This window comes from Calypte anna, chromosome 1, assembly GCF_003957555.1.
Source record: "Calypte anna isolate BGI_N300 chromosome 1, bCalAnn1_v1.p, whole genome shotgun sequence".
NCBI classification, from domain to species: domain Eukaryota; kingdom Metazoa; phylum Chordata; class Aves; order Apodiformes; family Trochilidae; genus Calypte; species Calypte anna.
This window is the reverse complement of record NC_044244.1, coordinates 40,042,797-40,060,070: the sequence shown is the minus strand read 5'-3', so window position 1 is coordinate 40,060,070 and position 17,274 is coordinate 40,042,797. Positions and strand designations below refer to the sequence as shown.

General features: G+C 44.2%; 1 protein-coding gene across 1 annotated transcript in view; it reads right to left on the bottom strand.

Annotated features, from left to right (window-relative positions):
* Positions 1-15,040: 15,040 nt before the first annotated feature.
* The window catches only part of PHF21B (PHD finger protein 21B), a gene marked incomplete at its 5' end in the record, with an annotated part of 63,837 nt that continues 61,603 nt past the window's right edge, over positions 15,041-17,274 (bottom strand). The window contains one exon of the mRNA XM_030444633.1: positions 15,041-15,407. Within this exon, the coding sequence (XP_030300493.1) occupies positions 15,183-15,407 (225 nt within the window). The remainder of the gene's footprint in view (positions 15,408-17,274) is intronic.

Here is a 17,274-nt window from a genome sequence, read left to right as displayed (position 1 = left end):
GGTTTGAACAGTGAACTCACCTGCAGGCTAAGAGGGAAACTGCCAATAGAACCAGAAAAAAAGCCCTGTCAACACCTAAAAAAATAACCAAAGTTGTCGCTCTGAGGGAAAAAGTCTTAGTTTACCTCTCTGAGCTGAAGATACACAAACACACAATGGTACATGAGTTGTAGTGACAGGAAAGCCATGGTAATTTTACAAGAAGGGCTGTAGCCTACTGTCTTGTCTATTCCTAGCTAACCATCTTTAAAAGAACTGATTGGAAAAATGTTTCTGCTGGAACATGCCAACTCAACAAAAAATAAAAACATTTTCTTTAAAGGGCTTGGCTTTGGTGCCGTTCTTTCAGAAATAACTACATTCTTCCAGATGGCTACCTGCATGCCTCTAAGCCATGGACCCCAGGCTCACCTAGGGCCCAGCTTTGGTTCTGCTGGCCACTGCAGTACTCCTGAGCAGGGCAAAGAAGCATTGCTGCTTCCCAGTCCTGGTCTCTTTCGAGATGGCATCACGTTTCTGGATGTGGAGTTGCAATTATTGCCAGAGGTAAGGAGGGAATTCTGCTGGAGCCAGGGGAGACGACACACATAGCTGACTGATCATTAAAGATGACTTTTTTTTTCTGCAGCCCTGATTTCTCCATGGTGCAATCATCGTGCAGAAACAGCTTTCCTGACTGGCAGTCTGGCTGTGGTCCCCAGAGCAGGAGGTTGTCACTCACAGGATTCGGGTTTGCTCCTGTAGTACGGAGCAGCTGAATCTGATGCCTTGACCCAAAATACTTTGGGGGGGCAAAACTGCAGACTGCAAGATGGAAGCATGCTTCTCCAGAACATGCTTCTCCAGTCTAGTACCTGCTTCATTTCCTTGTGCTTCAGTCCTCAACAACTTACCCAGACAATTTCCCAAACAATGCAGACCTTTTCAAGCCTAATATGAAATCAGGATTTCTATCTATCTTTCTGGGGGGTTTGTTTGGCTTTTCCTCCGTTGCATGGATTGTGTTCTCTAGTACTGAATCTTATTCTCAAATCATTTCTGCACTTCAACTTTAATTGCCCACAAAAGCAGTTTACAGCCTCTTACTGTTCAGTCATAAAAATTATCCCCTTAATTAATGGGACAATAAAAAGCAACTGTAAAGTGCACCAAATTTCATCATCATTAGTGTCTGAGCTGGATTTCTACAGCAGTCAGAGAAGAGTCTTCAGGTGGGTGGATTTTTGACAATTCACCCAAGAATTTATTTACACCCAAAGCTGTCCAAATAGTAAGGTATTTAGTTTTTCTGTTTCAGAAGCTTCCAAAAAACACGTTCTTCCCCTGCTTCACCTGCTAGTGTTGTATTTTTCTTTCCTATACATTTTCCACCCCTTCAAAGCTACATCCTCTGCCTATTGCTGTTTACATCTTTCTTCTGAAGTCTGTCAGCAGCCTGCATAAGATGGGGATGGTGTTCATGCTCATCCACACACCCCTTATTGCATTTTGGGGGAGATAGGAGTGGTCCAAGGCTCTCATGGCCATTCTGTGCCTGGATAAACCAAACTGAAACTACAAGAGGTTTGGTTCTGTGGGGAAGTTTCAGATTAATGTTTGTGAGTGAAATTGCCCAACTCATGTTTCCCCCATCTCTGAAGCAGAAAGCTGGCTATTTTTTGATAACTAGACTGAGCTTTTATTTCTAATAACCCAACACTTGTTTTGATGAAGGGGAAAAGAAGTTAGGAAGATCTTTTCCTTTCCATGTTTCCCATCAGTTCTACCCTTATACCTACTGTACTGGTGCACACATGAAATGCAGCCACAACTGATGTCCAGTAAACCTAATGTTAATGTAATAACCATGCCCAATACCAAACAGTATCTCTTCTGGCTTCATAGCTCACTAATCAGAACACATGCACTGAGCTGAGCAAGGCACAGACTGGTGTTGACATCTGCCTTTGTTCCATGTTTGGGGTCATACTGGGGATTTGCTCCCCTCTTCCCCCCTCTTCCCTTTCCTTCTCAGTCGAGAAGCTCCTTCACAATCCAACTGCAGCAGCCACCACCCCCAAATGCTTTCATGTTTGTCCCATCTGCACGGAGTACTTAATGCTGCTGCTAAACAGCTACACAAGCAAGATGTGGAACTATCACAAGCTACTTTCACCTTTTCAGAAGGATAAGGAGACCTCCATTTTGTTCCCATCCCCACATTCTATTCTCCAGCTTTTTTCTTTTCCTTATCTTTGGCTTGTGACTGACCTCCCAAACAATACTGTGGCAGAAAGCTCCCAGGGTCTGGGATTCACACTGCCAGCTCTGAATGGGTAAGTGCCCAATGCACAAGGGCAAAACAAATCCATTCCATTACAAAATAACATTGAAATTCAGTGAGATAATATCATTGTCTTCTGCACCAAAAGAGCTTTTACGAAATAATATAAATGAGAGGATGAAAATAATGAGAGGCTTTGCAGAGCTCTCTCACAAGCCCTGACAGCCAGCACGCTCCTGCCGGGAAGGCAATAAACACCCCATTCTCTGCATGTCACAGTATCACAACTTCTCCATATAATTACCACTTGAAAGTTAATAGTACTCTGCTCCCAGCGTGGTGGCTCTGTTTTCTGTAGTTGCTGCATATTCTGCAGCCTTGGCCATCACTGGGCACTGGGCTGTGGAAGCACCATTTTGGGGGACAAGTTGAGGTTGCCTCAGAAATCAAGTGATTTCCCTACAGGAAGCCTGTTCCTCCTCCCTGCAAGAGTAGTGATGCTCTCCAGTGGATATGAGGAAAAGCAAAGTTACCTTGCTAGCATAGATTCATAGAATCACAGAATCATTTAGGTTTGGAATGACCCTTAAGATTATCAAGTTCAAACCATTAACCTAGCACTGCCAAATCCACCACAAAACCGTGTCCCTAAGCACCACCTTTAAGTGTCTTTTAAATACCTCCAGGGATGGGTGATTCCGCCACTACCCTGAGCAGATTGATTCAGTGCTTGACAACCCCTTCAGTAAAGAAATTTTTCCCAATATCCATTCGAAACCTCCCTGAAACAACTGAGACCATTATCACCTTATCCTATTGCTTATTACTTCGGAGAGGAGATCAACCCCCACCCCACCTCAGCCTCCTTTCAGGTAGTTGTAGAGAGTGATAAACTCTTCCCTCAGCCTCCTTTTCTCCAAGCTAGACAAGCCTGGTTCTCTCAGCTGTTCTTAATAAGACCTGTTCTCCAGACCTGTCACTTTATTTCCCTTTGGCCATGCTCCACTCCCTCTGTGTCTGTCTGATAGAAGGGGGCACAAAACTAAACACAGGACTTGAGCTGCAGCCTCACAGGTGCTGAGTACAAGAGAGGCAATCACTTCCCTTCTCCTGCTGTTTCTGATTCAAGCCAGGGTGATAAACAAATTGGCAAATACCTCAATCTTCTGAAACTCAGCTCAGCACATCTTTACTGCTCTATGCACCTAACCACATGAACTGGCACCTTTTTGGTACTTTTAAACAACAAATATTTTCATTGGTAAATACAATGAAAGTAGAATAAAATGAGACGTCCTGGCCAAGGCACACTAAAAGAGGCCAGATACTGGTCTTTTAATCACCCTTTAATTCCACCTTCTTACAACTGCTGGAAAAATGTGTTTTGGCCTAATAATTGTTTTGAACACCCTTGTATGTCTGTCTAAATTTAACAAAATGACATAAAACTGTAAATGAGAAATGCCACCTAAAAAGTCACCCCCTCAGCCTTCAGATGGAGGATAAGAGGCACCAACACTAATGAAATGTGTTAGTGAAATGTGTGGGATGCTTTGGGGGGCCTGCTCCTGTTTAGCCTGGTAAATCAGCTGGGACTGATGCCTGTCCCACACTGCTTATGCTCCATGGCCATAGTGATTTGGACCGGAGAAGTCCTAGGCCAAATATGATCTGGACAATAAGCATTTCAAAAGTAATGCACTAAATCATCCTTAACCTGTAACTTGAGGATCCAGATTGGTGTCAGTGTCCACTGTCACCAAATCTGAGAACTAAGTGTGAGAGGCCTGATGTTAGATGTGGCATGTCAAGCACTTCTGACACACAGCTGGCATGCATCACACCTCATCTGGCCTTTCCACTGGGGGGCCCAATGTGAACCAGCATAGAAAAAGACACCATTAAGCAAACAGGGTGTGTCAGAAGATGTACCATACACTCCTGTACACCAAATACTTCCCTCACATGTTCCTTTTCCCTTTGTGCACAAGTATAGCTGAGTGCAAATTAACCATTGATTCCCTTGGCATGAACAAATAAATGATCAGCTGCTGGGAAGAGGATTTTTCAAAGGTTTCATTTCTGATTGTCCTTCATTCCAGTGAACTTCTCCATCTACCCATAAGAGATTTGTGGTGCTCTGCTCTGCCTCTTGCCAGAGTGAACCCCAAAACTGGCCACAGGCTGCACTTGCTGCTGACAGCCCCAACCTGCTTCAACTTTTAAAGGAGAGGAGATGGGAAAGGGAAAGCACCTGGGCAGACATATTTCTGGTGAATTCATGCTAACTACAGATGGTTAGGTGTCTGCACCTGTGCTCTGCCAGATTTGGTGCTCTTTACACCAGTGCATCCTGCTTCTTGCCTTCATCACAAGTATCCAGCCAGCCTCCTCCTCATGAAGCCAGCCTTGGTCTTTAACCCAGGGCCTAACTTAACTTTTGCTGGGCCTAATCCCCTTTGCTCAATTCTTTGTCCATGGAGAGTATGGACAAATCCATGCTAATACCAGCACATCAGGGAGTTTTTTATTCCCACATCTTTCCTTACCCAGGACTTTGACAACCATTTTATTTGCCAAAGACTTCTTCCTTCATGTTGCACGGAGAGACATTAAAAAGATGACCGAAAATACGTGAAAATTATCTAATAAAGAGAGACAAATTAATTATTTAAAAAAAAAAAAAACAACAAAAAAACCAAAAGCTGAATTCCGTTTGTGGCTGTTTTTTCTCTGGCTGAGCTATCAAAAATGAGCTATCAAAGAAAACTATCATTAGTTTTTAATTCAGGATGACTTCAGAGAGCAGCTCCAGTGCAGCAGCTGATGGCTGCCTGACAGCCTTCTCATCTCCGCTGGCTGCTGATGGGTACAGCAGCGATGGCTCAGCCTGGAGATGTCCCCACTTGCCAGCTGCCACCCCTCGGGGCCACAGCACCAGCTGCCCACCCCTGGTACCCTTGTGACTATGGCCCCAGAACCAGGCTGGGGCTCTGGTGTGCACTGGGAGCAGGACTCAGAGGAAGGACTGCTGCAAAATGGTGAGAGCTTTTTCTCTGGGTGGTTATTTAGAGGAGAGGGGGAGGATAACAATTTGGTGGCCAAAGAAGGAAAAGTGAATACCAGACAAACCACCTCATGTGAAAGTCCAGCAATCCCTACCTTCATCTCAGGAGAAGAAGGGACTAAAGCAGGATGAGAGGCACAGGATGGGGAGCCCTCCCCAAGATGTGGGGCTGGGAGCACATCTTATTATAAACTTCTCAAACTTACTCCTGACTAATATACAGTCCAAAAAGGCTGGTTTGTGCTAGCATTTTACCATGGAAATAAATGTTCATTTTACTTGATAATACTTCATCTTACCAGTATGTGGATGCTTGACAGCTTTTGCATCATTTTTTTTTCTGTGTGTGTTTACAGTTGTACAGGACAATAAGTCTGGAAAGCCTTACTCAGATCCATAGTGCTTTTAAATTTCAGCACGTGGTTTCACCACAGCAAAACCCACCACTACTTTTTCATCCTAGGTCTCTGGTTTCAGATTTGTGGAGTGAATGCAAAACAGGAATTGCCGAGTTGGGACCCCTGGAGGCAGTGACATCTGTCTGTCTTTGATAAGAATTTCTAAGAGTCAGAGTAAAGTACTTAGAGTGAAATTAAAAGCTTTGATCTTTTTTTTGTTTGTTTCATTATTATTTAATGTCTGAGGCTTTACATGTGCTTTTCAATTCTTATTAGGCTGCAGTGTTAAGGCAATTCTCTGCTGCTACACAGGCAGGGCAGGAGCTGGTGGCCACCTGGAAGGTGATGGACATTGCCAGGACTCACCTCCCAGCTCTTCTCCAAGCCCAGTTAAATAAAACAGGTCTCAGACACACACCCAGAGCAGCATTACCTCAAAAAAAAAAAGTGTTTCTCTGGCCCAAACACATTAGGTACTGTCTGGTATGAGGCACCCCTGAATGTCCAGGGCGGGAGGGAGAGGTGATGATAAAATAACAGAGTCATTTTTGTTGGAAAAGACCCTTGAGATTATTGAGTTCAACCATTAACCTAGTACTCCCAAGTTCACCACTAAACCATATCCCTAAGCAACACATCAAGACATCTTCAGGGATGGCAACTCCACCACTTCCCTGGGCAGCCTGTTCTAGTGCCTGACATCCCTTTCAGTGAAGAAATTCTTCCCAATATGCAATCTAAACCTCCCTTAGCATAACTTGGGGCCATTTCCTCATTTTCTATCACATGACACTTAGGAAAAAGAAACCAGCCCCCATGTCACCAAATCCTCCTTTCAGATAGTTTTAAAGAGTGATAAGGTTTTCCCTCAGCCTCCTTTTCTCCAAGCTAAAAGTTGTCTCAGATTCTCTTCATGAGTGTCTTTATGAAAGGGACTTTTTGGGTGAATGCTTGAGTATAGGAAGGCAACTGAGTTTAAAGATGTTGCTGCCCCCTTGCCTGTAGCTGTCTAGGGAAGGGGAATGGGATGGGGAGAGGTGGATTGTGTGGCTGTTGAGTTGTCAGGGAGCAATTCATTGGCAGTTCCCCTCTGGAGCCTCCAGAAGAATCCCTTGTTGTGAGTAGGCAGCCAAGCTGGTTGTTGTCCTCTCCCAGTCCCTTGCAAGGGCTTTTCCAAAGGCTTCTAGCAAAAGCTGGGAATGTTGCTAAAAGGGGTAAAGGGGTTTGATGGAGGATGGCAGGATATGAAATGTGTGTGACGTAACTCAGTGTGACAGCTTATGGAAGGGGAAGGTAATGCTGCTTTATTCAGTCTCTCATCAGGTTGGGTTGATGCACTCGTGTGTTTGGCTCCTGTAGTGACACTGCTGAGGTGGGGATCACTTGTGTGTGACACTGAGGAGAAGGGATGTCACCTGCCAGGTCATCCCCTTGTCTCTTGACTAGTGATGAAAGACTAGCATTTGGGCCATCTGGGCTTGTGGGTTCCAGGTGGGTTCTGTGCTTTGTAAAGGTGGGTTCAGGCTTCATTCTTGCCCTGGACCAGAAGCCTCAAACAGAGTTTGTTCTTTGTGCCTATTCCTGTGATGCTTCTGGGTAGAGGTTGTCTGTGGGACTTTCTTTCCCCAGCCAGACACAGGGGTTGGAACTGGCCCAGGGGTTCAGGGGACATGGTGGGGTGATGGTGGGAGACTAGTGTTCTTTGGAGCCTGTCCAGGCTTCCCAGAACCATGGGACCCTGTTAGAAAGGGCTCTTAAGTAGGGGCCAGATGGTGACCTCTAGGCCACCCTGAGGCCATGACCCTGAGGCCATGCAGGTGGCTGGTGTCACCATGCTTATTTGCTTGTCAAATCTCATTAGTTCCTTGTGTCATTTCCCAGGAGCTTATTCTCCCTGGTACATCATCGGTGGGGCTGGTTTGTCGCTGAGGTGGCATTCCTGGAGTGGCCACAGAGGCAGTAGGAGGCAAAAGATGTCTCTCCTCTTCCCCACCCCAGGAGCTGAAGGATCCCTTCCATGCCTTCACGTGTCTGGTGGCATCCCTGGTGCAGTGCCCATGTCTCTGCATGGTCCTGGCAGCCAGGTCAGAGGAGCCCCAAGCAAGACTGGTTCCTGGTGCCCATCAGAAACTGGGTGGAGGAGCAGGAGTGAGAGACAAGAGAAGCTGCTGCTACAGTGCTCTAAGGCCCAGAGGATCTGTTGGGTGACTCCCTGTGTGTCTTGGTGGAGCGTGGGCACATTGGCAAGGATGGCTGAGCAGCCCTCAGGCTGGGTTCCCAGAGGAGATTTCTCACTCACCTGTGTGGCTGGAACTCCCTGGAGGGCTCTGGAGAGCAAAGGCAGATCCCCTGGCACAGGCAGATTCCTCATAGCAGACAGATCCTGCAGTGCAAGGTAGATCCCCCATTGAAGAAAATGTCATTTGCACATCCTGTTAATTCTTAAGTTGTTTTGACTTGTGTTTGTCTGCTCCTCTTCTGTTTGGAATTTGACCTTTAGAATGCCTGGCAGTTCTGTTGCCACTGTGTTCCAAGCAAGAATTTAAAAACTCTTCTGTGTTGTGTTGTCTGAAAGTTGATGGCAAGTCTGCCTGTCTCACTGGGTTTGGGTTTGTCTCACTGGGTTTGGGTTTCTTTGGTTTTGGTGAAGAAATTATCTGATTCCAGGCATGCTTGGTTTTGTTTAGCAATGGGCGCAGCCTTCAGAGAATGCCTTTTTTTTCTGCCCCCCCTTTTTTTTTCCACCAGCTGCCTATGCTTTTGGCCTGATTTCACTGGAACAGAATTATAGAAGCAGTTTTCAGTTCAGAGAAGCTTCATTTTTGACAAGACTGCAGCACTCAATTTAGTGGGAGCAAAGGTGATAAGAAGTTTTAGTTTAGTTTGTGGCCGGCTTTTCAGAGCTGAAAGTTGGAAGGAGACAACAGATAAGAGTATCACCTTTCCAATGGATTAGTCCTCCAAATGAGTATCTGCTCTGTGATGAATTGGAAAGAAACCAACATCTGAAGAAAAGAAATCTCAGAGATGTATTTAACATCAGTTAGAAACAGGAGGACTCCTCTAGGCTCCATTTCTCATAGTACCTGGTAGGATCTAAAGTTGCCATTTCTTGCTGTGTCTAGAGGTTCTGATTTCAAGAGCAACTTTCCCCTGGTCTCCATTTCCACTGCTTCTGCTTGACAGAACAATAGAGGGATTTTGAGTGTTGCCTGAGGATGGTGAAAGACTTTGAACCTTCTGTGGAGTGTGGCTTGTATTTGGCATTGGTGGAATTTCACTGAGGATGTTTTTCTAGTACCTGGAAGTGAAATAAAAGAGAACATCTAACTTTAGGAGGAAAGCATTAGCTTAGGATGTGGAAGGAAAAGTGACTCCACTTCCACTGATACTGGAGTGATTTTGTGAGAGGCTATGAAGGGCAATAAAGTTGTGCATGGCTAATGGCACATGCCCAGGGACTGGACTTGATTTTCTTAAAATGGCTTAAGTGTTGCTAAAGCTTAAGCTGCATGAGGCAGCTGCAGCTGGGAAGTGAATCTGCATGTGTGAGGGAAGAGTCAGTGAGTGAAATGGTCCTTGTTCAGCATCATGACCAGAGCCTCAGGGATCAGGCAGCTCTGCTCATGGGACTAACTAAATCAAACATGAGGTATTTTATAAAAGTAATGCTAAACAAATGTGATTAAAACACCATCAAAACAGTTTTTTTCAAGCAATGTTTAGTAATGCACTTACAAAACATACAAATTTTAAAGAAACAACATCAAAACATAGCTTTTTAAAAGTGGTGCTCAGGACTGACCTGAATCAGGCTGTTTGTAATATATTTGACTGAGTTGCCTTTATCTCATCATTTTTAATTTCTCCCACTCACCCAGGCTTGAAGCTTTGCTCACCCACATGCAGGGACACAAAGTCCCTTCCTGGGGCTGTGCACACCTCCTGTTCTTGCTTGTGCTGCTGCAGCCAACCTCCCCACTTCAGAAAACAAGGAGTGTGTGTAGAAGGGGCAGAGATGCGACTTTTAGAGAGAGATTTGGCTCGCTCCTGAAATTATTGGTTCAAACCTCTTTAAATAGTGAATGTAGCAGCGCCCTGCTTTTCAGGGCAATGCCTTAGCTGTGATTCTTGCTCAGAACCCTGGGCTCTCCTTCTCTTTCCCTTCAGCTTCCTGAGAGGGAGGGAAGCGTGCAGGAGTTTAGGAGTGCAGTGAGTGAGCCCGACCACCTGCCCGCTTGGGCCGGCCCAACATCCCGGCAGGAGATGGAGAGCTGCAATCACTGGAGCACTTCTGCTCTGCAGCCTCGTCACAACCATAGTGGGGGGCAGAAGTACATCATCAACAAAATAGCACCATTCCTACATGGAACAGACAAAACACAAGCACCTAAACGTTCCTGGCAAAATTTCCATCTCAGCCACTGGAAGATGATGTCGTCAACATCAACTGGACTGCCGGTCATCTCCATTTTCACCAAAAATATTGAAGGGAAAGGTTATTTATTGCTGTGGCTCAACCCCACAGATGAAATGCAAAAGCAGATTAAAATTTCTGTGGTAACTGCTTAATGAGTGAGGTTGATAATCAGAGGCTGAGGTGTAGCATTTCTGCTGCATTTCAAGAGCACAGAAGTAATCTGCAATCCGCCAGTACGAATGCAAACAACTTCAAAGAGCGTTTTTATTTTCGTCTCCCTGGTCAGGCTCTCTATGAGCCTGTGTATGCTGTGTAGTATTTTTTCTATCATAACAAATTAATTTTTTTGTTTGCTTTTTTTAAGGGAAGAAAAAAAAACCCTAAACAAACCCAACTTTTGCTTTAATTTTATTCACCACGATGAGCTTAAAAGTGGCTTACAGAAGCGGAGTCTGGCATTTTCTGTTTGCACCAGTCAGTTGCCAGTGATTGATCTCAGAATCCAGGCTTCATTTTCTAAGCTAAACAAGCCACAGTTGGCAAAACCTGATTAAAGTGAGTGGAGTTTTATCTGATGTGGCTGTTGCCACTCATTTCAATGTAATGCCTCTCTTTTCAGCTACAGAGGACCTGCAGAACACAGAACAAGAAGTGCACATCAGTTTTTAATCCACTCACCTAAAAGTTTAAGTGCTCCTAATAGGCCATCACACCAGCATGTGATGAGTACATCAGCATGTAGAATAAACTTCTAATGTAGTTGTTGTAGAGTTCGTGGTGTCATTGTTACATAAAGCTCTACTGCAAGACAAGCTGCTAGCTGGACTGATGCTGCTCTTAAATTCATAGCCCAAAAATTGCTGTCAGTGATCATGAAATAATTTTTTTTAAAATTGAGGGGTCTCGATTTTTGATTGAGTGATCTTGATTGAGGTTTCCTGATTTTCTTGAGCCTATAGGGCATAGCAGAGCCATTGTACCTTCTCCCTGTCAGAATATGAAGCCCACCCAAAAGCACCTGAGATCGTGACCCAAACAAGTGATGCCAGTGGTTCTCAGTCAGCTCACTGGGAAGGGCCAGCATGGCTCCATGTAACCTCCCAACAGAAGGAAGGGTTCCTCTTCCTCTCATTTCTGGGGAAGGGGAGACCGTGAGAGAAGGAAGAGTAGGCAAAATTAGATTTGAAGAGGTGCAAATATAAAACTGACAGGCTTGGAGACAACACATTTCATTCCAATGGCTATTTGCAGAGCAGCTCCTCTGCGAGATAACTAATGGCATGTGAAAAGGTCCTCCGCACAGAAAACAGTCTGTCATGTTAAAATAAAGAGCTCTGAAGCTGTGAAGTCTGGCAGAGCTGTAAAAATAACTTCTGCTTGGGAGGGGAGGCTGGGAACCCCATGGCTCCTGATTCTTTTCAAAGACAATGCCCCAGTGCTGCTGCAAGGAACACGGCGGCTACCGGGGCTCCTACAAATCTCCACCAAAACCTTAATTTAAATTACTCTCGAAGATTAAAGGCAAGCATAAGCCTACACTCCCTTGAAACTGCATTAATTATTAAGGCAACATGCAGAGCTCTGTAATTGGCTCCTGTCTGTTAGTGCAGTGCTGAGTTTATAGGTTAGGGTGGTGGCAGGAGGATGATGATGGTGATCACATATGATTTCTGGGTTTGCCTCTCTTGAGGAGAAGTGTCTTCTAAAATGTAAAACACTGTTAGGAAAAATCAGGGTGTCCCTTTTGTAGCAGAGGCCAGGAGGGAAGAGGGGGCAACCTAGCTGGAGGGGCAGTAAGGATGCAATGCTGAGCTCCCTGCTAACCACAGCCCCAGATTAATCAGTGACACTGCCAGAAAGTGAAAACAAGGAAACCCTCTGCCCCCTCAAAGAAAAAAAATATCCTTTCACCCTACTGCTGGTAAAAACACAACCCTGCTTCTGCTCTGCATAAGCATCAGCCACTGTTTGTTGGCCTTATGCAGCTGTGACAATGTCTTGCTTTCATTTGGTTTGTTTTATTGGCAAGTTCTGTTTCTTCCACTGACCAGAAACCAGACAACCCCTTCAAGGGACCTGTCTCTCACTCTTTAGTCATTAGACTTACATAGTGAGTTATAAACAATCGAACAAAATGGACCCACCACAGAGGACCTGAAAGTGTAGGTCTGAAACCACCCAAATCTGGCAGCAGATCTGCGGCAGCCAGTTGTCTCTCCTCAGGCTGCAGCAAATCTCAATTCAGAAACCCACCATAACCAAAGACCACGCTGCCTGCCACATCCACAGAAGATGTTAGGTACACATGCAGACAGAGTGGCTGACCTACACCAACATTTTACCCTGTGATAACCTTTTCTCTGCCTTGGAAAAAAAGGCACCTGAGCTGACTCAAGTCATCTCAATTTGAGCCAAAACCACTGTAGTGTTTAAATCCTGCCAAAAACTTTAAAAATGCAACCTCGAGATACGTGAGAGGAAAAGGGAGAGGTCTGAGGTACCACCAGCATCTCTGCCTACCAACCCAGGGAACACCAGGACAGGAAGTTATTCTCAGAAGTGGGAAGCCAAGAAGGGGAGAAGACAAAGTGCTCCTGCCTGGGAAACAAGATGACCTTAAGGAAGAGGCCATCCTCCTGGAAGAAGGGAAGCAGGAGATATGGCAGTCATTCTGGCATAATTTAAATGTGAAAATTGAAGCCAGAAGTGGAGAAATCAGCACCAGTCACATTCCCTTCCTTGGCCAGAGTCTTGGCAAGGAAGGGGTGACAGCAGCAGACCCCGAGCAGGCCATGCTGTGTCCCTCCCAGCAGCAGATATCACCACAAAAATGCCATTAAATTGTCAATTAAGTTTAATGCATCATAAAGAAGTAAAACTACATTGGCATATTTAAGACAAACACTTTTTTTTTTTTCTATGCACACTATCCACTGGACAGCCCTCTTTTCAAAATAACTACTTTTAACAGTCCAATACACTTCTTCAGGAGTTCTTCACATATTCAACCTTCCACACTTTTCCTTTTCTTTTTTTTTTTTTTTTCTTTTTTTTTTTTTTATTTGTCTGAGAAGGAAAGAAAATCATTAAACCTGAAAACATTTACATTGCAAGCCACGTTAGAATGCATAATTGGCATACAATAACCAATGTATAACAATTGTGTTTTACTTAGTTCACTTTGTTCATCAATAAAAGAATATAAAAATCTTGTTCAACCGAGTGTTGTGTATTAAAATAGATTTGTATAGTACTGCACAGTTTCTCCCGGAGTTGTGAAAATGGTTGAAGGGACCATGTGCTGCCTAGTGATGGGCGACAAAAAAAGCCAGTCCCATGGTTTGTTTTCTTCTATTTATTAAAAAAAAAAAAAAAAAAAAAAAAAAAAAAAAAAAAAAAAAAAAAAAAAAAAAGATATTCGGCACCATGTGATATGCTGATGTGAGAGACCAGCCTTGTGTCGTGCTCTGGTGGCTTCTTTACTTTCCTTAAGTACCTGTTGTGCTAATTGACAGAGAACTCAAATGACAGAGACGATGGCATCTGGGGTGGGGTGTGTGTGACATTAAGAAAACCGGGGTGCCCATCACCACCTTCCCGGGCAGGCCACAGGGTGATGGGGGGACCTGTGACCAAGGGGGGGGGCCAGGTGGACCCTTGCAGTATCAGGAAGACTAGCTAGTGAAACAAGCAGGTGCACTGGGATTTTCTCAGGCTAATGCTAAACACTTCCCAAACGTGCTAAAATCCAACAAAATATTAAAAAAGGAATCAAGTTTCAAAAAAAACCCCCATCGAACCAAACAAAAAAAACCTCCAACAAACCCTTAAAATATTCCACAGCCTATCCCTCCCCCAGAACTCTTGATATTATCCAGTGTGATAAACAACCCCTGGAGGCAGGTTTTTTTTTTTTTTTCCTCCTGTACCATTTCAGCAGATATTTCTGCAAGCAAAAAATAAAAATAATAATAATAAAATCTCGTTACATATTTTTAACAAGAAAAATGCAGTACAAAAATGTGAAGTTATCTTTTTGGCATATTATCTGTACTGGCAAGAAACAAAACCCAGAATATTTATTTGCTCTTTTTCTCTATAAAAAAAAAATAAAATCCAAAATTAACAAAAGAGAAACTCCCCTAAAATAATACCTTTTAAAAATGAAACCCAACCTGCCAAAGATATCCACTATTATGGTTTATGCTAAATCTTGCACAAATACTCCATGAGAAAAATACACCGATAGCAAAATAAGTAAAAAGGACCTGCAAAAAAGTAAGGAGTTTTACAGTCATACTTCTTTAAATACTTCGGAACGCATATACAGAAGCATCAGCATGAAAATACTTCAATATTTTACTAGAAATGCTAACTTCATACAGTTTCTTTATTTAAATATCTGCAATTCTCAACTCTAATAATACTGAAAAAAAATGATCTTTTGTTTCGAAGGCTCTGTGAGTGTCCATGATGCTGTTCTAGTTAAAAGAGCCCCATCTCCAGGTTACCTGAATCAATGGGGCCAACTTTGTTCCTTTGATAAGAATCCATGTCAAGTCTTAAGTAGCTCAGTTTCTGGTTATCTCACTGATTTCCCTCCCCACACACAGCATTCAGCCCAACTACGTCTCTACTAGCTCACTAACTCTTTGCATTGAAGATTTCCCCCCTTAAAGGAGAACTGGAAACCTGTTTGCTCCCCACAGAAGGGCATCCCTCTTCCTATCGGCCATACTTTTCCTCTTCATCCTCAGTCATAAATACGTTAAGGCCAACATAACAAAAACAAAAAATCTCATAAGCACTGAAGGTCTCGGGCAAATACAAAATCTGCAGCACAACCCCGCTCCGTGGGAACCTGCTGCCACAGTGACCTACAAACTGGACTGATTGGTCTGCAAGTTTCTACACGTATCAAAACTGAGACTGTTCCTCCTCTCCTTTGTTTCGGTTTAATCTCTCCTCTGCGCATTCGTGTAAAGTTGTGGTTTTCTTCCCCCCCCTTCCTTCGCTCTCTCGCGGTCGGCGCTGTCAGTTGTTACCCTGTGATTGCTGCAAGGCTTTGTGCATGGCAGCCGAGGCAGAGGAGGGTTTGATCCAGGGGACAGTTAGCAGGGAGGAGGTGGTGGTGGTCGTCATGGTAACCTGAATCATCTGCTCGTTTTGTATCAGTCTAATGAGGGTTTTGAGACGTTCCAGTGATGACTGAGTCCCTTTCTGCTGGGCCAACAGGCTGGTTTTTAGCTCTAAGCATTTCTGTCAAATGAAGAGAAGGGGAGAGAGAGAGAGAGGGAAAGACTGAGAATACATTCAAATTGGTGTCAAACATCTCTCCAAACATCCTTTTGTGTCTTGAGCGCACGTCCTGCTCAAATGAAGTACAGTCTCCTTTGGGGATAGCGAGACCTCAGCTTAACGAACAGAGTAATCACCAGTGCTGCATCCACTGCAGCAGCTGCCTAAGGTACCCATATTCATCCCAGCCCAAATGCATTCAGAAGATGTTTTTGAACTCTTCCTGCAGAGAGCCTGGCAGAAATGCCAAGGAGATTAGTGGCACGGGACTGTAATAACTGTATTACTGGGAAGTACTGAAGCCACCAACGAGGTGTCGAAATCTCACCAAATGACACTTACAAAAAGCTGGAGGAAGAAAGCTCATCGTGATGCCTTTTGTACATGCCAGAAATTTTAGGGAGTCAGTACTGTGACTGAGATAAGTTGATCTCTCTAAACATGATGTTGGTATTTTTCTGTCAGAAAACTTGATCTAAAACAGTGCTGCTTCACCTCTGCAGTCACAAGAAAGCCTTTTTCCTGTGAGATGGCCAAACTCAGCCTCGCAATCAGTTGAGACATCTCATACAAAACTGACATGAAAATTAACATGAGAGCAGGAGCCAAATGAAGGCATCCCAAATCTCCCTCTTCTTCAACAAGAGATAAGGAAGAATCAGTAATTCTCCCTTCCCTCCCAAACCCATATTGCTGCAACTAACATCCCATCCTTTACACTACCAACCAGCCTGAAAGGGATTACGTGATAGCCCAAACCCCTGAGCCTGCCTGACAGTCAGAAGGGGATGGTGGCCTCTCTAATACCTGAAACCTCCTATATTCTTTCTGCCAGTGGACCCAGAGGTCTAACAAACCTGGTTACTTGTCTGCAGACAAGTAACTCCCCTTTGGCTATGGTCTAGACTACCTGAGGTAGGGGACAGTCTCCAGTCTTGGGGAAGGGGTAAATGCTTACTTAAAAGTCTAGTTGTTCAAAAAGCAGCTGTGTGGAGCTGCCAGAGTTTGGTTTAGGCAGGGAAAAATCTCAGGTGAAGGGCAAATCACGTTCTATTTTTCCAAATAATACCATTCTTCCTATGGTGTATCTGAGAATTTTCTCTTTAATGTAAATCTCTGCTAAGGCAAATGTCAGAAATGAAATTGCTCTGTGCTGGAACACTTTAATTCTTTTTCTCCTTTCAAGTGGATATATCCCCAATAAATACAATCATCAGTCGATATTACCATTTAAATAAGACAGTGTTGCCCACTGAGAGAACTTGATGCTGGTTAGGTAGAAGTCTTACTGATTCTGACAGTCCTGTCATACACCTGACAGCTGACTGCAGCCCCAAATGCTTTTCCTTTTCTGAACACCTTACCCCACTCTGCACTCTTCTGCCTACTGAAGATACTCTGTACCCCAGGGTCACCTCTTCATACATACATGTGTTTCCATTAGTGCTGATGGTGGCTATACACACTTACAAGAAATATTCCCCACTGTGATGTCTTTTAATAAGTTATTGCTTTCCCTTCCACTCTATTTTAAATGTGATAAATATTTTAACATGCTTCCTGTGGATTACTGTAGCGATAAAACAACGAGTGACCAGTTGCTTCTTCTGCTGCCACTTTGATTTTTCCAGGGTAAGGAAGTTTCAAATATTTATTGAGACTGCCATGACAGATACCCCTTAAGACTGGGCCTGAGGTGAGATAGTCCCAGATTAGTTCCTTCACCCATGAAGGACAGGAATTATGGCTCTGAACTCAGCCCACTCATTTCTGCCAGCGACTGGTCCCCACAGCACAGGATGTGTGGGAGACCTCTCCAGCCAATGTT